The sequence below is a fragment of the Accipiter gentilis genome, chromosome 37, assembly GCF_929443795.1.
Source record: "Accipiter gentilis chromosome 37, bAccGen1.1, whole genome shotgun sequence".
Taxonomy (NCBI): domain Eukaryota; kingdom Metazoa; phylum Chordata; class Aves; order Accipitriformes; family Accipitridae; genus Astur; species Astur gentilis.
Window position 1 is genome coordinate 156,970 of NC_064916.1, and position 20,602 is coordinate 177,571.

Here is a 20,602-nt window from a genome sequence, read left to right on the forward strand (position 1 = left end):
TCCTGTCCCCATCCCCACGTCCCCACATCCTGCACCCCATTCCCACGCGTGTCCCCGTCCCCATCCCCATCCCCGTCCCCACGTCCTCCACCCTGTTCCCATCCCCGTCCCCATCCCCATTCCCATGCCCTGCACCATGTCCCCATCCTCATCTCCAGTCCCCATGCCCCATCCCCACGTCCCCACGTCCTGCACCCCATTCCTGCACGTGTCCCCGTCCCCATCCCCATCCCCTGTACCGTGTCCCCATCCCTGTCCCCGTCCCCATACCCCGTCCCCACGTCCCTGCACCCCATTCCCACGCATCCCCATCCATCCCCATGCCCTGTGCCGTGTCCCCACGTCCTGCACCCCGTTCCCATGCGTGTCCCCATCCCCATCCCCCGTACCGTGTCCCCATCCCCGTCCCCGTCGCCACGTCCTCCACCCCGTTCCCACGCCCGTCCCCATCCCCGTTCCCACGTCCCATCGCCGTCCCCTGCCCACCCCACTCCCACGCTCCACATCCCAACCGCAGCCGGGACCCCGTGGGCACCCCGTGGGGACCCCGTGGGGACCCCGGGGGGTCTCGGCCTGGCCCGGGGGTCCAGGGGACCCGTCCCGGTGGGGCACGGCGGGCGCTGCCGTGGCCGACAGCTTGAGCGATGGGCGGCATTAACCAGTTAATCCGCCTGATTGAATGTTTGCTTCCTCCAAATTGAAACATTAAACAACGCGGGGCCGGGCCGGGCGGCGACAAATCACTCATGAAAGATTCATTTTCTCCCGAATAATGCGGCTCATGAGCTCGGAATATACAAATAGGCGGCGGCGGAAACTCCCCTTCCCGCCGGCCGCCCCCCCCAGTCCTGCCCCGCAGGCCCCCCGCACGCTGCGGGATGTTGCGGGACGCTGCGGGATGCTGCGGGATGTGGGATGCTGCGGGATGGTGTGGGATGCGGGATGCTGCGGGATGCGGGATGCCAGGGGATGCCGAGGGATGCGGGATGCCGAGGGATGCAGGAGGCTAAGGGATGCTGAGGGATGCGGGATGCCGAGGGATGCGGGATGCCGAGGGATGCGGGATGCCAAGGGATGAAGGAGGCTAAGGGATGCTGAGGGATGGGGGATGCCGAGGGATGCGGGATGCCGAGGGATGCAGGAGGCTAAGGGATGCTGTGGGATGCGGGATGCCGAGGGATGCGGGATGCCAAGGGATGCAGGAGGCTAAGGGATGCTGAGGGATGCGGGATGCCGAGGGATGCGGGATGCTGAGGGATGCGGGATGCCAAGGGATGCAGGAGGCTAAGGGATGCTGAGGGATGGGGGATGCCGAGGGATGCAGGAGGCTAAGGGATGCTGAGGGATGGGGGATGCCAAGGGATGCGGGATGCCGAGGGATGCGGGATGCCAAGGGATGCAGGAGGCTAAGGGATGCTGAGGGATGGGGGATGCCGAGGGATGCGGGATGCTGAGGGATGCGGGATGCCAAGGGATGCAGGTGGCCAAGGGATGCTGAGGGATGCAGGATGCTGAGGGATGTGGGATGCCGAGGGATGCAGGAGGCTAAGGGATGCTGTGGGATGCGGGATGCCGAGGGATGCGGGATGCCAAGGGATGCAGGAGGCTAAGGGATGCTGAGGGATGTGGGATGCCGAGGGATGCAGGAGGCTAAGGGATGCTGAGGGATGCGGGATGCTGAGGGACGCGGGATGTGGGACGCTGCGGGATGCTGTGGGTATGGGACGCTGAGGGATTATGCGTGACGACGTGGGATGCTGCGGGATGCGGCTTGTGGGATGCCGCAGGGCGCTGAGGGATGCTGCAGGATACGGGATGCTGTGGGACATAGGATGCCGCAGGACGCAGGATCTGGGATGAGGCGGGATGACACGGACCGAGGGATGATGCGGGATGGTGCAGGATGCTGTGGGATGTTGAGGGATGCAGGGTGATGTGGGATGCAGTGGGATGTGGGATGCTGTGGGATGCTGGATGCTGAGGGATGTTGAGGGATGCGGGATGCGGGATGCTGTGGGATGCGGGATGCTGAGGGATGCGGGATGCTGAGGGACGCAGGACGCTGTGGGATGCGGGACACTGTGGGATGTGGGACACCGTGGGATGCTGAGGGATGTGGAATGCCGGTGGGGGTCCCAGGATGGGGAGCGGCCGGTCTCCATCCCATCCCTCTGTCCGTGTCCGTGTCCGTGTCCGTCCCGTGGGAAGGGACGTGTCACAGGCGTGGGTGATGGGTGTGCGAATTCCCACCGGTGACAGTGGCCTGGAGGTCACATCCGTTGGGCCCGAGATGTGTCCCCCCCCCCCATTCCAGGGGTCTCCAGTCTTGCCCCCCCGCATCCTTCTGCCCTCATGGCCGCCGCACCGTCCCTCCCTGCACCCCCCCTGCAGCTTCCCCCCCCTCTTGTCCATCCCTCCGTCCGTCCGCTCGTCCGTCTGTCCCCCTCTCCCTCCGACCCGGTTTATCCCCAGCCGCCCATCAGCCCGGTTTTCCCCCCTCATCCCTCCGTCACCCCTTAATGTCCCCATCGCCCCTTCTGCCTTCATCACCTCCTCCTCCTCCATCACCCCCTTATCTCCCTGTCACCCCCCTAATCCTTCTAGCACCCCCTAATCCCTCTAGCACCCCTTTATCCCTCCTTTATCCGTTTATAAACCCTTTTCCCCCACCAGCTCTTAATCCCTCCGTCACCCCCTTATGCCTCCACCACCCCGTTATTCCCGTATCGCCCCTTCTCTCTCCATCTCCCCCCATCACCCCTTAATGCCTTCATCCCTCCGTCATCCCCTTAAACCCTCATCACCCCCAATCCCACCATCACCCCCTCATCCCTATAGCACCCCCTCATCCCTATATCGCCCCCTCATCCCTATATCACCCCCTCATCCCCTTATCACCCCCTCATCCCTATATCACCCCCTCTTCCCTTTATCACCCCCTCATCCCTATATCACCCCCTCATCCCTTTATAACCCCCTTATCCCTTTATAACCCTCTCATCCCTATATCACCCCCTCATCCCTATATCACCCCCTCATCCCTTTATAACCCCCTCATCCCTATAGCACCCCCTCATCCCTATATCACTCCCTCATCCCTATATCACCCCCTTATCCCTATATCACCCCCTCATCCCTTTATAACCCCCTCATCCCTATAGCACCCCCTCATCCCTATATCACTCCCTCATCCCTATATCACCCCCTCATCCCTTTATACCCCCCTCATCCCTATATCACCCCCTCATCCCTTTATACCCCCCTCATCCCTATATCACCCCCTCATCCCTGTATCACCCCCTTATCCCTATATCACTCCCTCTTCCCTATATCACCCCCTCATCCCTATATCACCCCCTTATCCCTATATCACTCCCTCTTCCCTATATCACCCCCTCATCCCTTTATACCCCCCTCATCCCTATATCACCCCCTCATCCCTGTATCACTCCCTCATCCCTATATCACCCCCTCATCCCTATTTCACCCCCTCATCCCTATATCACCCCCATATCCCTATATCACTCCCTCTTCCCTATATCACCCCCTTATCCCTCCACCGCCCCTTAATGTCCCTGTGACCCCCTCATCCCTATATCACCCCCTCATCCCACCGTCACCCCCCGATCCCTGCATCCCTCCTTCATCCCTCCATCACCCCTTTATCACCCCCCCCCCCCCCCCTCCGTGCCCCATCCCGCCCTCCCGTCCCCATCCCGGTGTCCGTCCATCCCGGTGTCCGTCCATCCCGATGTCCGTCCGTCCGCCCCCCCCCGCTCCTCCCCCCCCCGCCCTCCCCTCCCCCGTCCCTCTCTCCTTTGTCTCTCCCTCTCTCCCGCTCTCAAGTGTTTTCAATTTTATTCTGAGTGGAATTAACTACCCCTGATGTCAAATTGCCGCCGCAATCGATAATAATATCTTTACAAAAGAGGATATTCTTCTCTCTGCGAACGGCCCCTGAAAAATGGAAAATTTAGTCGAAATTGATTCATTACTTGACACTTTATAGGACGGGCCTGCTATTGATCGGGGGCTGTCATGTCCTATCTGCCGTAATCGAAGCTGAGCCGCGCTGTCGATGGGGGTATTTTTCATAATTCCAGGAGACCAGACAGATACGAAAACACACGCGGCTCCCGCCCGCCCCCCCCCGCCGCCCCCGGACCCCCGCGCGCGGACCACCGACCGGCCGCGGGGAGGTGGGGGGGGGGGGGAGCTGGGAATGGGGGGGGAACGGGGACCCCTGAGAGCAAATTGGGGGGGGACGACCCCTGAGAGCAAATTGGGGGGGGGGGCACCCCTAGAGAGATGGGGTCAGGGTGGGAGGGGGTCCCCCAGAGAGAGAGAATGGAGGGGGTGGGTGAGGGGTCCCCAAGCCAAAATGGGGGGGACCCCCTGGTGAGATGGGGGTCAGAGATGGGGGCCCCAAAGCCAAAATGGGGACACCCCCCCCCAATGAGTTTGGAGTGGGAAAGTGTTCCCCACCATCCCCAAAATGGGGGGGGGGGGGGGTCTGTTGCAGCTGGGGTGGGAGGGGGCTCCTCAGAGCTAGAATTGGGGAAATGGGGGGGGGGCTGGTGAGACTGGGGGGGGGGTCCCAGAGCCAGAATGGGGGGAACCCCTTGGTGAGCACGAGGTTTGGGATGGGAAGGGGTCCCCCAGACCGGAGTGGGCGGACCCCCCCTCTTACAGAATTTGGGCTGTAAAAAGTCTCCCCCAGACCCCAAACATGGAGGATCCCCCCCCCCCTCCCGAGACTGTGGTGGGAGGGGTCCCCTACACCCCAAATGGGGGGGGTGCCCCTCTGCCAAGTTTGGGGTGGGAAAGGACCCACCCAAATCGTGCCCCCCCCCCCCCCCCACCCCAGCAAAACCCAGGCTTTGGGGTTGGAAACGCCCCCCCCCCCCCCCCCCAAGACCCCTAAACATGGGGTGTCACTCATGTGTGCCCCCCCCCCCGCCCCGGCCCCCTGCCCCCTCCCCAGCCCACCTGCGCTGCCCCTTCGTTTAACCGCCGCTAACGAGGGGTCGCAGCCGCGACAGCCTGCGATGCGCGTGCAGGGATCACACGCGTGTGCAGCCTGCCGGCACGCGTGACCCCTCGTGCGCGTCCCCGCCACTGGGGCACACCTGCGTGCAAGCCGGGCGTGGGGAGTTCACACGCGCGCGCACACTTGTTGCGTGTGCGAGGCCGCGCTCGTCTGCGTGTGTCACGGCACGGCGTGTGTCACGGCACGCGTGTGTCACGGCACGGCATGTGTCACGGCACGGCGTGTGTCACGGCACGCGTGTGTCACGGCACGGCGTGTGCCGGGGCCTCACTCTCCCCTGGGCACACGCAGCTCAAACGTCGGGCAGCATCGCCCTCGTTGCACGCACGCACACGCGCACGTTTGCACGCGTGTGCGCAGAGCGCCGCCGCAGCCGGTCTGCGTGCAGCCCTCACGCGTGTCTGTGCACACGCGTGTGCGCTGAGGACGGCGTTCACACCTGGGGCTGGCGCGCTCACCCCTTGCACGCTCCTCACACGGCCCTCGCACCTCTCGGTGGGCCGACGTCCCGGGGGTCCAGGGGGGTCCTGGGGTGCCACCGGCGCCTCCCGTCCCCCCCGTCCCCCCCCCCCCCGGATCGAAGCCCATTTAGGGCCGCGCCGCGACATCTGTTTTCAAATTTGATCAGCGATGAACTTTATTTTCCGAGTTTGAGGAAAATTATATCCATCGATCCGCCGGCCCCGCTCGGCCGCTACTTAAACCCCGCGCCGCCGTCGCCGCCCCGCTCCCTCAGTCCCTGCATCCCTCTGTCCCCGCATCCCTCCGGCCCCGCATCCCTCCGGCCCCGCATCCCTCTGTCCCTCCTCCCTGCATCCCCGCATCCTTCTATCCCCTCTTCCTCCGTCCCCGCATCCCTCCATCCCCGCCTCTCTCCATCCCCGCATCCCTCCGTCCCCGCATCCCTCCGTCCCCCCATCCTTCCATCCCCGCTCCCCGTGTCCCCGCATCCCCCGTCCCCGCACCTCTCCGCCGCCACATCCCTCCATCCCCACATTCCCTCCATCCCCGCATTCCCTCCATCCCCGCATTCCCTCCATCCCCACATTCCCTCCATCCCCGCATCCCTCCGTCCCCGCATCCCTCCGTCCCCGCGTCCCTCCTCCATCCCTTTCCCGCTCCCTCCATCCCTGAATCCCCGCATCCCTCCTCCGCGCTGCTCCCTGCTCCCTTCTCTCCCCCTCCATCCCCCTTTCCTCTGCTCCCTCCATCCCCGCATCCCTCCTCCACCCCTGCCCCGCTCCCTCCATCCCTCCTCTCCTCCTCCATCCCTCCTTCCCTCCCTCCTCCTCCTCCTCCTCCTCTGCCCCGTCCCTCTCTCCTCCCCTGCCCCGCTCCCTCCTTCCCTCTCTCCTCCTCCTCCTGCATCCCTCCTTCCCTCTCTCCTCCTCCTCCATCCCTCCTTCCCTCTCTCCTCCTCCTCCATCCCTCCTTCCCTCTCTCCTCCCGGCCCCTGCCCCGCTCCGCCGCCGCCTTTCCCTCCCGCTCCCGCCGCCGCCGCTCCCCTGCAGCCCCCCCGCTCCTTCCCACCCCGGACCCCCCGACTCCCACCCTCCCAGCCCCGTTCCCTCCATCCCCGCTCCTTTCCCACACTCCTCCGGCCGGCCCCGCTTGTCCCTCTCCCCACCATCCCGCTCCCTCCAGCCCGGATCCTTCCATTCCCGCTCCCTCCATCCCTGCTGCCCCGGTCCCTCCATCCCCGGTCCCTCCATCCCGCTCCCTCCATCCCGGATCCTTCAATCCCCGCCGCCCCGGTCCCTCCATCCCCGCTCCCTCTATCCCGGTCCCTCCATCCCCGGTACCTCCATCCCCGGTCCCTCCATCCGCGCTCCCTCCATCCCGGTCCCTCCATCCCCGCTCCCTCCATCCCCGCTCCCTCCATCCCAGTCCCTCCATCCCCGCTCCCTCCATCCCGGTCCCTCCATCCCAGTCCCTCCATCCCGGTCCCTCCATCCCGCTCCCTCCACCCCAAATCCCTCCATCCCGCTCCCTCCATCCTGCTCCCTCCACCCCAAATCCCTCCATCCCGGTCCCTCCATCCCCGCTCCCTCCATCCCGCTCCCTCCATCCCGGGGTCCCTCCACCCCGAATCCCTCCATCCCCGGTCCCTCCATCCCGGTCCTTCCAGCCCGAATCCCTCCCTCCCGGTCCCTCCACCCCGTATCCCTTCATCCCGCATCCCTCCATCCCCGGTGTCCCGGCTCCATCCCCGTTTTTCCCACCCCCTCTCCCGGTGCGGATGCGACGGACCTTCTAGGAGAGCTCCGAGCCCGGGAGCAGCCGGTACCGGCAGAAGCAGCGGAACATCCCGATCCCGATCCCGGTCCCGATCCCGATCCCGGTCCCGGTCCCGGTTCCCGGTTCCCCGAAACGGACCCCGGCCCGATGCGGAGCCGCCCCGCGGTGAGTTGCGAAGTTTCCTGACGGGCCGGTCCCCGCGTCCCCCCCCAGCGCCCATCGCCGCGGCCTCGGGGCGGCTCCGCCCGGGTTCCCCCGGCCCCCCCCCAACCCCACAACCCCCCGCCCCACTCCCCGGCCCCCGGCCCCGGCCCCGGCCAGGATCGAAGTTTCTGGCAACAAAGGGAAATAGCGAATCGATCGGCGCCGGAGATTAAGAGACAAGTGCGAGAATCCATCAGCGCCCGCGGCCCCCGCAGCCCCCAGAGCCCCCGGCCCCTACACACCCCAGAGCCCCCGGGCCCTATACGGCCCCCCACCCCCCAGGCCCCCCCAGACCCCTTAGGCCCCCCAGACCTCCGCGACCCCATAGACCCCATAGGCTCCCCCGACCCCATAGACCCCATGCGCTCCCCCGACCCCATAGACCCCATAGGCTCCCCCGACCCCATAGACCCCATGCGCTCCCCCGACCCCATAGACCCCATAGGCTCCCCCGACCCCATAGACCCCATGCGCTCCCCCGACCCCATAGACCCCATAGGCTCCCCCGACCCCATAGACCCCATGCGCTCCCCCGACCCCATAGACCCCATAGGCTCCCCCGACCCCATAGACCCCATGCGCTCCCCCGACCCCATAGACCCCATAGGCTCCCCCGACCCCATAGACCCCATGCGCTCCCCCGACCCCATAGACCCCATGCGCTCCCCTGACCCCATAGACCCCATAGACTCCCCCGACCCCATAGACCCCATGCGCTCCCCCGACCCCATAGACCCCATAGGCTCCCCCGACCCCATAGACCCCATGCACTCCCCCGACCCCATAGACCTCTATGAACCCCGTAGATCCCCAACCCTTATAGCCCCTGTAGAGCCCACCGATCCCATACACCCCCACAGACCCCTACAGCCCCCTACAGCCCCCTACAGCCCCCCACAGACCACCACGGACCCCACAGACACCTACAGACCCCCCAGACCCCCCCCCAACCCCATTATGCCCCACAGGCACCACAGACCCCGTAGACCCCACAGCGCGCAGACTCCATATACCCCTACAGCCCCCCCCGCCCCGACCCCATATGTCCCCGCAGACCCCAGACTCACGGCTCCACGGCCCTACGGCCCCCCCGACCCCCAACCCCAAAGACCCCAGAACCTACAGAACCCGCAACCCTATAGATCCCCAGCCCTATAGCCCCCCCAGCCCTACAGTGGGGGTGTGGGGGGGCCGCACAATGCGGCGCAGGGCGCGACGCGTGACCGGGGTGCAGAGCGGGGGGGGGGCTCAGTGCTGCTGCATGCAGGGGACACACGCGTGTGCACATGCATCCCCCCCCGCCGAGCGTGCGATGTGTGTGCGGCTGGGTCTGCACCCCCCCCCCCCCACCCCAGCTCCACCAGTGACACCAGTGCCGCGGACTGGGGAGGGTTGGGGGGGGGGGAAGTTGGGAGCGGCTGGGCCTCCCCATCGACCCAAAATAAGCTGGTTTCAGCCCAAAACCCGGGGGGGACTCAGAGCCCGACATGCTGGGGGGGGGGGGGGGGCTGCGTCAGGCGGGGGGGATGGGGGACCCCGAATTGCTGGGCGGTTGGCGGGGGGGGGGGGGGGCTCACGCGTGCAATTGCACACGTCTCTCTGCGTGCCGACACGGGCTTGCACACCCACGACGCTCCCCGCGCGGCAGCAAGTTTGCACACGCGTGTCGCGTGGCCGAGCACACGCCCTCCGCGCACCCTCGCGTGTAGTGCTCGGCGCGCCTGTACGCGCGTGCACCGCACGCCCCTACGTGTGCGCTCTGCACGCCTGGGCACGCGTGCTCTGCGCGCCCTCACGCCTGTGCTCCGCTCGCCCTTGCACGTGTTCACGCACGGGTGCTCCTGCACGCCCGTGCAAGCGCGCTCCGCGCACCCGTAACGCCCGCGCCTTGCACGCCCGGGCACGCGTGCTCCGCGCACCTTGACGCGTGCGCTCTGCGTGCCTGGGCATACGTGCTCCGCATGCCTTCGCACGTGTGCTCTGCACACCCTGCCCGCACGCTCCACACGACCGCGGCTGGGCGCACGCCCCGTACGCCCCTGCACGTGTGCTCTGCACACCCGTGCACACGCACTCTGCGTGCGTGCCCCCCGCACGCCTTCGCGTGCGCCGCTCCTAACCCCCGCAGCCGCCCGCTCCGTGCGCCCTCGCGCGCGCACGCCACGTGCCCTCGCACGCGCGCCCTGCGCGCCCTCGCGTGCGCCCGCTGCGCCCCCCGCCCAAAAGTCTTCGCCCCTCTCGACCCCGTGCCAGCGGGGGGAGGCACGATGCCCCACGCTCGCGGGGCCGCGGTGCCGATGCCGGTGCCGATGCCGGCGCTGGAGCCGGTGCGCGGCCGCCCAGCGCCCGATCGATCGGCGCGAGAGTTGCATCTTGTCACAATAATTTATTGCTCTCATCCCGCCTGATCGATGCTGGGAATTAGCGCCCGGCTTTTGGCGTTACCCTCCGCGACGCCCCCCCCCCGGCACCCACGGCACCACCGGGACCCTCTGGCACCACCGGGATGCTCTGGCACCCGCCGGCGCCCCTGGTACCCCCCAGCCTCGAGCACCGCCAGGGCCACTCGCCCCTCCGCCGCCTCCGGTGCCAAGTCGGTGCCGTGTCAACAGCCGGCACCGGGGCGCTGCCGGAGCCCCCTCCACCCTGCGCCGCAGCCGAACCCCAAAACAGCCGGTGCCCTGCTCCCCCCAACCAGCACCTCATCGGCGCGCCGGCATCTCGGCTTTGCGCCGGCATCTTGGCCCTGCACCGCTTTTGCTTTGCGCCAGCACCGCGGCTTCGCACCGGTGCTTCGGCTTTACACCAGCATCTTGCTTACGCACCGGCATCTTGGCTTTACCCCATCACCTTGGCCTTGCGCCGGTGCTTTGGTTTTGCATCGCCGCTGCGGCTTTGCACCAGCGCTTTGCCTTTACGCCGGCATCTCGGCCTTGCACCGGCATCTTGCTTTAGCGCCAGCGCCTCGGTGTTGCACCGGCATCTTGGCTTTGCATCGGTGCCTCGGCTTTACACCGGCATTTTGGCTGCGCGTCGTCAACTTGCCTTTACGCCGGCATTCTGGCGTTGCACCGGCATCTCGCCTTTGCTCCGGTTTCTTGGCTTTACACCTCTGCGGCTTCGCACCGGCGCTTCGGCTTTACACCGGCATCTTGCCTTTGCACCACTTGCCCTTTGCGCCTCCACCACCGACCCACCGTCCCCCTCCCCACCTTTTTTCCCCCCCAAAACACGAACAAGCCGCCGGCACGTGAGCGAAGGGCGCGGGTCCCCCTGGGTCCTGGGTGGGGGTGGGGGGGGGGTCACACCCGCCGGTTCCCCCCCTCTGCGGCGGCGGCGGCGGCGTGTCGGGCCGCACACGCGAAACGCTTAAATAAAAGTGGCGTCAGGAATAAAGTGGCTCCAAATGAAGAAATATGGAGCCGGGGCCGGCGGCGGCACCGCGGCGCAGCCGGGAATTCTCCATCTCGCGCCCGGGGGACCCCCGGGGCCGCGGGGGCTGGCGAGGGGTCCGTGACGGCCGTGGGCCCTATGGGGACCTATGGGCCCTATGGGGACGTATGGGCCCGGCCGGTGGCCGGGGGTCGAGGGTCGCCCGTCACGGTTCGACCCGGCGTGTCGCACGCTCGCGTGCACGGCTTGGTGCCGAGCGCGGGGCGGGGGGGTGAGGGCGCGTGTCGCGGGTGGGGTTCGGCCGCACGCGCGCGTGCGTGCGCCGGGCACTCCCCACGGGTGTGCACACGCGTGTGCGAGGGGACGCCTGCCCGCTGTCACCAACGCGCCGCCCGTTACGTTGATTAATTCGCACCTTAACGGCCTCTGCCGGGTAGGGGGGGTCCTATGAAACGGGGTCCCCCATGGGGGTCAGCGCTGAGCCGCCCCCCCTCTCCCTTGCACACGCGTGTGCCCACCCCCACCCCCCCCCCCTCCTCCGCCCCACGCGTGCAGGCGTCGCCCCGCCGCATTAATCACCCGGTAATGGCTAATTACGGCGGCCCCGCCCCCCCCTCCCCTGCTCTCTCACCACCCCCCCCCCCCGCCCCACCCCCCCCCACTCTCCCGGGAGCCGCCGAGCGCAAACAGCCCCCGGCCACGCGTGTTCGCGGCGCGGCGGGACCGGATCCGCCCGGCGGCGGCAGCGCTTTGATGTGGCGGCCCCCGGGCCCCCCCTCTCCTCCCCCCCCCCCCCCCACCAGGACCCCCCCCCTCCGCCACCACCCCAAGGGCACGAGGCCGCCATAGGGACCCGCTCCTGGCACCGGCACCGGCCCCTATACAGGGGCCATATGGACGCGCTGCTATCGCCGTCCCCATCCCCTATGCACCGTCCATACGGTCCCCCGATCCCCTATGCACCATCCACACAGTCCCCCCATCCCCTATGCACCGTCCATACGGTCCCCCCCATCCCCTATGCACGGTCTGTACAGTCCTCCCATCCCCTATGCACCGTGCATACGGTCCCCCCATCCCCTATGCACGGTCTGTATGGTCCCCCCATCCCCTATGCACCATCCATAGGGTCCCCCCATCCCCTATGCACAGTCTGTACAGTTGCCCCATCCCCTATGCACCATCCACACAGTTCCCCATCCCCTATGCACGGTACCCCCATCCCCTATGCACTGTCCATATGGTCCCCCGATCCCCTATGCACAGTCCGTACGGTCCTCCCATCCCCTATGCACAGTCTGTACAGTTGCCCCATCCCCTATGCACCATCCACACGGTTCCCCATCCCCTATGCACGGTCCCCCCATCCCCTATGCACTGTCCATACGGTCCCCCTGTCCCCTATGCACCATCCACATGGTCCCCCATCCCCTATGCACGGTCTGTACAGTGCCCCCATCCCCTATGCACCGTCCATACGGTCCCCCCATCCCCTATGCACGGTCTGCACAGTCCCTCCATCCCCTATGCACGGTCCGTACGGACCCACTGCTGTTGCCGTCTGCATCCCTTATGCACGGTACGTATGGCACACTGCTATCACCATCCCCGTCCCCTATGCACAGTCCGTAGCCTCATCCCCTACGCCATGGTCTGCACGGACGCGCTGCTACCGCCGTCCCCTATGCACGGTACATATGGACACACCGCTATCGCCATCCCTGTTCCCTACGCACGGTCTGTATGGACATGCGGCTGTCGCTGTCACGTTCCCCTATGCACGGTATGTATGGACACACTCCTATCACCGTCACCAGCCCCTATTCCCGGTCCATGCGGACACGCTCCTGTCCCCGTCGGCTCCATAGGGTCCGCAGGGACGTGTTCCTGCCGCCGGCCGTAGGATGCTGCAGCAGCCCTCAACATAGGTGCATCCCGGCGGCCACAGTATAGAGACACCTATACGGTGCGTACGCTGCCTTTGCGGGAAAATGTAGAGACGGGGGCTCCTGCATCGATGCCAGTGCCCTAACAGCCTGCACGTACATATATAGGGGATGGGATATTCCCTCTGTAGCCATCCCTATAGGATGTCTACACTTAAGCTGTCTATATGGACGCATCTCATACAGACCCAACATACAGCGGCTGCTCTGCTCCCGCAGCTGGCTATAGCTGAATTATATAGGGGACACGTTTCCTGCACAGATCTCCTGGCTCTCGGCTGTTGTTTCTGCAGAAATACCTATAGATGCATTATATAAATACTATGGCTATACAGGGACGTGTGGTACTGGCTATGCTCTCTCACCTCGGTGTGTTTGCACGGCACGTATAGGCACGGCGCTTGTGCTGCCCGCGGGATGTCATCCCTCTGCAAATAGCTATAGGGTATGACTCCTATAGCGATATCTCCATTTATGCTGTTTATTCAGAGCGCAGGCAGAGGCACTACGGAGAGTCGGTGTCCTCTATAGAGGGATGTATAGCTGCTGTGGGCATTTAGCTTCATCGTCCCCTTAAAAATATATTTATATAGGCAAGCTTCCTCTATAGGCTGATGCTGTTTCTATACCGCTATCAATATTTACAGAGCGTGTGCTAATACACGGCACACACAGGCTGCTCGTCCTCTTCAGTATATACTGCTGCATTTCCCCTATAGACGCGCCGTACGGACCCCTCGTGCCGGTGCCGGTGTCGCCGCGTCCCTGCAGAGCTCCGGCCGTGCGGGCTCGCCTGGCGGGGCCGTATACCGCTATACGGTGGGGCTGTATATCTGCACGTAGCGGGGCTGTCCATGGCTGTATAGCGGGGCTGTGTACCGCTGCGCGGTGGGGCTGTTTACACCTATACGGTGGGGATGCGTGTCTATACATACCGGGGCCACGTAGCTCTATATGGCGGGGCCGCGTAGATGGTGCCGTCCATACGCACCATCCATACCATCCATACGTACGTTCTATACGGGTGCTACAGGGGCACCCACACCCCCATCGGGGTGCCAGCTCCCCTGGCAGCTTGGAGCCAAAATCGACCCCGTGCTCACACGCGTGTCTATCTTTGCACACCCATGCACGGTGCAGCTCCGGCGTGCTCGGCATCGCACGGCATTACACACCCGTCCCCGGCGTTGCACGCCCTTGCACGCCCGTGCCCGGCGTTGCAGGACCCTGCGCACGCGTGCCCACCTTTGCACGCCCTTGCATGCCCATCCCCGGCACTGCACGCCCTTGCACACCCGTCCCTGGCGTTGCACACCCATCGCTGCCGTTGCAGGACCCTGCGCACGTGTGCCCACCTTTGCACGCCCTTGCATGCCCATCCCCGGCATTGCACGCCCTTGCACACCCGTCCCTGGCGTTGCACACCCATCACCGCCGTTGCAGGACCCTGCGCACGCGTGCCCACCTTTGCACGCCCTTGCACACCCGTGCCACGCGTGGGGACCCCCTTGCCCCCGCCGGGGCACGCCGGGGCGCACCGGGCACGCTGGCATAGGTGGCGGGGTCGTGCCCCCCCCCCCAATTCTCCCCCCCCCCCAATTCTCCCCCCCCCCAATTCCTCTCCCCCCCCCCCCATCTTTTCTCCCCCCCCCCCCCCGGCCGGGGGCGGCCCCTCGTTATCCTGCCGGGGCCGGCGGATCAAAGCGGCCCCATTGATCCCCGCATCGATCCGGGCCGGGCCGGGCCGGGCTGGGGGGGCCGGGGGGGGGCCGGGGGGGGGGCCGGGCCGCGCTCCCATCGCCGCGGGTCATGAAACAACGAGCCCAGGCGGGCCGGCGGCCGGGCGCTAATTGGGGCCATGAATAATGCAGGGGGCGGGGGGGGGGGGCTGGGCCGTGGGAAAGGGGGGGGGCGGGGAGGGGAGGGGGGGGAGGGGGGGCAGGGTAAATCAGCACACACACCCCCCCCCCCCCGCCATCCCCGTGCGGCCCACGCGTGGGCATGTTTGTATGGGGGGAGTGTGGGGTGGGGGGGGCACTTGAGTGTGTAGGGGTGTCGGTGAAGGATCTCAATGTGTAGGGGATGTATGTGCAGGGAGTGAGCATATAGGGGTGCACGTGAAGGATCTGAATGTATAGGGGTGTCCCTGAAGGATCTGAATGTATAGGGGTGTCAGTGAAGGATCTGAATGTGTAGGGGATGTATGTGCAGGGAGTGAGCATATAGGGGTGCATGTGAGGGATCTGAATGTATAGGGGTGCACGTGAAGGATCTGAATGTGTAGGGGTGTCCCTGAAGGATCTGAATGTGTAGGGGTGTCGGTGAAGGATCTGAATGTGTAGGGGATGTATGTGCAGGGAGTGAGCATATAGGGGTGTCCGTGAAGGATCTGAATGTATAGGGGTGCACGTGAAGGATCTGAATGGATAGGGGATGTATGTGCAGGGAGTGAGCATATAGGGGTGCACGTGAAGGATCTGAATGTGTAGGGGTGTCGGTGAAGGATCTGAATGGATAGGGGATGTATGTGCAGGGCGTGAGCATATAGGGGTGCACGTGAAGGATCTGAATGTATTGGGGTGTCCCTGAAGGATCTGAATGTGTAGGGGTGTCTGCGAAGGATCTGAATGTGTAGGGGATGTATGTGCAGGGAGTGAGCATATAGGAGTGTACGTGAAGGATCTGAATGTATAGGGGTGTATGCGCAGGATCTGAGGGTATAGGGGATGTATGTGCGGGGAGCAAGGGTATAGAGGTGTACGTGCACGGATTGAGCATATAGGGGTGTCCGTGAAGGATCTGAATGTATAAGGGTGTACGTGAAGTGGGTGAGCGTATAGGGGATGTATGTGTGGGGACTGAGCGTATAGGGGTGTACGTGCAGGGGCTGAGCATACAGGGGTGTCCGTGAAGGATCTAAATGTATAGGGGATGTATGCGCAGGGACTGAGCATATAAGGGCGTATGTGAAGGATCTGAGGGTATAGGGGTGTACGTGCAGGGGCTGAGCATATAGGGGGGGTATATAAAGGATCTGAGCATATAGGGGTGTATATAAAAGATCCGAGCATATAGGGGTGTCCGTGTCGGGGTGTGTGCACGCCGCGCTGCCCCTCTGCGCAGGGGCTGTGTACGGGGAGGGGGGGGGTCGTCGGTGTGTGTGTAGGGTGTGTGCACAGCGCGTATGCGGTGTGCGTTTAGGGGACACGTCTGCAGGGACAAGGGGTGCGCATGACCGTACGTGCAAGGGATGTCCGTGGAGCATATGCGCCTGAGGTGTGTATAAGGTGCGTGTCGTATGTATAGGGACGTATGCGGCATGTCTCGGTGCGTGTCTCAGGGCTGTCCGCGTGTCTCGGTGCGTGTGCTGTGCGTGTCAGGGTTTGTGTGTAAGGAGAGGGTATGGGGGGGGGGAGTGTGTGTAAGGGGGGGGTATGTGTATGAGGGAGAGGTATATGTGTAGGAGGGAGGCGTGTATAAAGGAAACGTGTGTAAGGGACGTACGTGCGCGAAGTGGTGTACGGAGGTGGTGTGTGTGTGTGTAACGGAGGTGTACAAGCGTGTGAGGGAGGGGCGCGTGTGCCAGTGTATAAGGGACTGTGTATAAGGGACACGTACACATGTGTAGGGGAAGGCGAGCGCGGGTGGTGGAAGTATGATGGGGGGGGGTGCGTAAGGGGCACGTACACATGTGTAAGGGTGGTGTATACGTGCGTAGAGGGGCTTGTGTGTATAGGGGATGGGCGTATAAAGGATGTGTGTATAGGGGATGTGTGTATAGGGGATGGGCATATAAAGGATGTGTGTATAGGGGATGTGTGTATAAAGGATGTGTGTATAGAGGATGGGCGTATAAAGGATGTGTGTATAGGGGATGTGTGTATAGAGGATGTGTGTATAGGGGATGTGTGTATAGGGGATGGGCGTATAAAGGATGTGTGTATAGGGGATGTGTGTATAGGGGATGGGCGTATAAAGGATGTGTGTATAGGGGATGTGTGTATAAAGGATGTGTGTATAGGGGATGTGTGTATAGGGGATGTGTGTATAGGGGATGGGCGTATAAAGGATGTGTGTATAGGGGATGTGTGTATAGGGGATGGGCGTATAAAGGATGTGTGTATAGGGGATGTGTGTATAGAGGATGTGTGTATAGGGGATGTGTGTATAGGGGATGGGCGTATAAAGGATGTGTGTATAGGGGATGTAAGGGCAGTGTGTAGAGGGGCCGGGGGGGGTCGCGTGTGTGCGAGGGCCGAGCGCGGGCGTAGGTGCCGGCAGCGGGCGGGTGGGATATGTGTGCATAGGGGATCGCGCGTTTCATGGATGTGCATATAAGGGCTGCGTGTATAGTGTGTGGGGGGGAGGGATGCGTGTGCGAAGGCCGCGTGCGGGCGTAGGTGCCGGCAGCGGGCGGGTGGCCGCGGGCCGCAATTCCCAGCGCTGCTCGTTAGTGCCGGCTTCGGGAGCCGCCGCCGAGTTGAAAGCACCAAAACCCGAATCAAAACTAACAAGGAAACGAGCAGCTGCCGGGGGGCAAGGGGGGGGGGGGTGGGGGGGGGGGAGAAAGGGGGGGGGGCTGGGGGGGTGTGGGGGTGTGGGGATCCTCCCCAGGCCCTAAATCCTGCCCTGCGCCCCATCCCTGCGCCCCCAAGTCCTCCCTGCGCCCCCAAATCCCCCCCACACCCCTAAATCCTCCCCTGCACCCCGCCCCTGCACCCCCAAATCCTCCCTGTGTCCCCAAATCCTCCCTGCGCCCCCAAATCCTCCCTGTGCCCCATCCCCACACCCCCAAATCCCCCCATCCCCGCATCCCTCTCCCTTCCTGCTCCCCCCCCACCGCGCCTCCCCCAGCAAGGCTGCGCCCCCAAACCCTCCCGTCGCCCCCCCCCCGCCCCTTGCAGGTGTGACCCGCGCCATGGACTGCAGCTGCGTCTCCGACCTGCTCCTCACCTCCCCGGTGCCGGCCCTCTGGACCCCAGGTACGCCGCGGTGCCGTGGACACGTGGAATTGGGGGGGGGGGGGGGCACGGACGCCGTTGGGGACCCCGCTGTACCCCCGTTTCGCCCCCACCACCACCAGCACCGGCTCCCCCTTCCCTGTACACAGCGCGGCCCCCCCACTTGTGACTGGTGGCAACACGCGTGGACCTCGGCCGGGGAACCCTGCTCTCACCGGGGACCACGGGGACGTCGTCCAGGGCACCTCGATGTCACCCGGGACCCCCAGGGACATCGTTCCAGGCACCCCCCCCCTCCCCAATCTGGGGAACCCCGCTGCCACCTGGGGCCCACGGGGATACTGTCCTGGGCACCCCGCTGTTCCCCAAAACCCTCTCCCCGGCTCCTTGGGTCACCATCTACCGTCCCCCATCACGCAGCCCCCCCCCCCCCCATGGTCCGTCACCCACCCACGGTCTGTCACCGTCCCGTCCCCCCCCCCCCCCCACTACGGCAGGCTTCGCCTTCCCGGACTGGGCGTACAAACCGGAGTCGAGCCCGGGTTCACGGCAGATCCAACTCTGGCACTTCATCCTGGAGCTGCTGCGGAAGGAGGAATACCGGGAGGTGATCGCTTGGCAGGGCGACTACGGCGAGTTCGTCATCAAGGACCCTGACGAGGTGGCCCGGCTTTGGGGGGTCCGCAAGTGCAAGCCCCATATGAACTACGACAAGCTCAGCCGGGCCCTCAGGTGAGCCCCCCCCCCCCCCCCCAGAGGACCCCCAAATTCCCCCCCTGGGTGCCCCGTCTGTGCCCGTGGGGCAACTTGTTGCTGGTGACAAAGGCAGCGGGTGCTGGGGGTTAGTGGCAGCGGAGCTGGGGGATGCCAGGGGCATAGGAGGTGCTGGGGGGCACTGGAGATGCTGGGCGGTACTGGGGATGCTGGGGGTACCGGAGGTGCTGGGGGGCAATGGGGGTGGTGGGTGGTCCCGGAGGGCACTAGGGGGTAGTGGGGTGGACCAGGGTGCACTGGGGATGTTGGAGGATACCGGGGGGGGGGGGGGGGGTGGCACTGGGGATAGCGGGCATGCTGGCCGTCCTGGGGGTCACCGGGGACCCCTCCCCGGCGCGCCCCCAGCCCCGCATCCCCCCCCCCAGGTACTACTACAACAAGCGTATCCTGCACAAGACCAAGGGCAAACGCTTCACCTACAAGTTCAACTTCAGCAAGGTGGTGCTGGTCAACTACCCGCTGCTGGACGTGGCCGGCGGGGCCCCGCTGCTGCTGGCAACTTCAGCAAGGTGGTGCTGGTCAACTACCCGCTGCTGGACGTGGCCGGCGGGGCCCCGCTGCTGCTGGCCCCCGGACCCTTCCCCGGGGGGGGACACGGCCCCGACTGCGCCCCGCTCACCCCCGAGGTACGAGGTGGAGAAGGAGGCGCAAGGAGGTGGTGGGGGTCTCCGCCCGGAGCCCCCCTCGCCCCCCGCTCACTCCCCCCCGATGCCTCCACAGACGCTGCAGTCGCTCTTCTGCGGCCCTCGCCCCGCCGACCCCCCCGGCCGACCCCCCCTCTTCGAGCGGCAGCCCGAGGCCGAGAAGCTTCGACTGGAGGCGGCCATGCCCTTCCTGGGCTCCGGTGAGCCGGGGGCGCGATGGGGACCGGGGGGTGGCAGCGGGGACCCCGGTACCGACCCGGGAAGGCGGCGGGGACCCCAGCCCCACCGCCACTCAGCACCGGGGGGGCCGAGAGAGGGGCCCAATCCCCCCTAACACTGACACCCCCGTGCCCCACAGGTCTCTCCGGTTACTCGAAGGCACCGGCGCTTCTGGGGGCGTACGGGCGGCCGCCGGTGCCCGAGTACCCCTGGGGCTGGGGTCCCTATGTGCCCGGGGCTCTGCCACTGCCGGCCTCCAAGCTGCCCGCCGCTCTCTACCCGCCGCCCTTCTACCCGCCGCTGCCGCCGCCGCCACCGCCGCCACCCGCCGCCGCCGCTGCTCCGCCGCTGCCGGGACCGGGACCGGGACCAGAGCGGCCGCTGGAGCCGGGTTCGGACTCGGAGCTGGAGGTGACGGACGGCGGCGGCGGCGGCAGCTCGGGGGACGAGGCCGGCAGCCCCCCCCCGCCGCCGCTGCTGCCCCCCCCGCCACCGCCGCCCCCCGCCGGCCGTGGCAAGGGTCCGGCACGCAGCTGAGTGCCCAGCGCGGAAAGCGGGGGACCCTGACCCCCCCCAGGATGGTGGGGGGGACACACACCACCGCCTGGACCCCCCAGGATCCAGGGGGGGGCCTGGCAGACAGAGCCTGACCCCCCCCCAAGATGGGGGGGGACCCCACCGTCCGGCCCTAGACCCCCCAGGATCCGGGGAGGGGTCCCAGCATCCAGGCCCTGACCCCCTGCACCCCATGGGGGCATAGGGCCCGGGGGGGCCCTAACCCCCACCCCATGGGGGACAGAGCTGGGGGGGGGGGGGAGTCCAGACCCCCCACGCCCCTCGAGCGTGGACCCAGGTGTCCACGCTGTTCGGGGGGGGCCCGCGGCCCCCCCTTTTTTAATCCCCCCCCCCCTTCCCCGCCCGCCACTGGAAGTGCAATATTGTCTGTGCCCCCCCCCCCCGTGCCCCTGCTTGTGCGTCGTTGTGATGGAGGAACGAGCCCCCTGCCCACCCCCCGCGTCCCCCCCCCCTGTAAATACAGCCCCCAGCGTGTGTACGAGGCGGCCCCCCCGCCGCCCCCCCCGGCGGCTGCTCAAGCAATAAAGTCACCTCGCTCGGCCTCGCCTCCGCCTCTGGGGGGGGGCACGGGGGGACCCAGGCGACTGAGGGGGCCCC

The 20,602-nt window shown here is 65.8% G+C and overlaps 1 protein-coding gene across 1 annotated transcript; it reads left to right on the forward strand.

The window, feature by feature from the left end:
• The first annotated feature begins 6,768 nt into the window (after positions 1-6,768).
• ERFL (ETS repressor factor like) lies at positions 6,769-20,374 on the forward strand. The gene is made up of 8 exons (XM_049793307.1): positions 6,769-6,848; positions 6,981-7,453; positions 17,736-17,813; positions 18,290-18,524; positions 18,932-19,004; positions 19,076-19,192; positions 19,287-19,410; positions 19,569-20,374. Exons 3-8 carry the CDS (start codon positions 17,750-17,752, stop codon positions 19,964-19,966), a joined length of 1,011 nt encoding a protein of 336 aa, XP_049649264.1. The 5' UTR covers positions 6,769-6,848; positions 6,981-7,453; positions 17,736-17,749; the 3' UTR covers positions 19,967-20,374.
• Positions 20,375-20,602: the final 228 nt, after the last annotated feature.

Coding starts and splice junctions, on each gene's coding strand:
- ERFL (XM_049793307.1), top strand. CDS start 17,750: ATGGACTGCAGCTGCGTCTCCGACCTGCTCCTCACCTCCCCGGTGCCG. Junction 18,525..18,931: donor AAGCTCAGCCGGGCCCTCAG/GTGAGCCCCCCC, acceptor CCCCCCCCCCAG/GTACTACTACAACAAGCGTA. Junction 19,411..19,568: donor CATGCCCTTCCTGGGCTCCG/GTGAGCCGGGGG, acceptor CGTGCCCCACAG/GTCTCTCCGGTTACTCGAAG.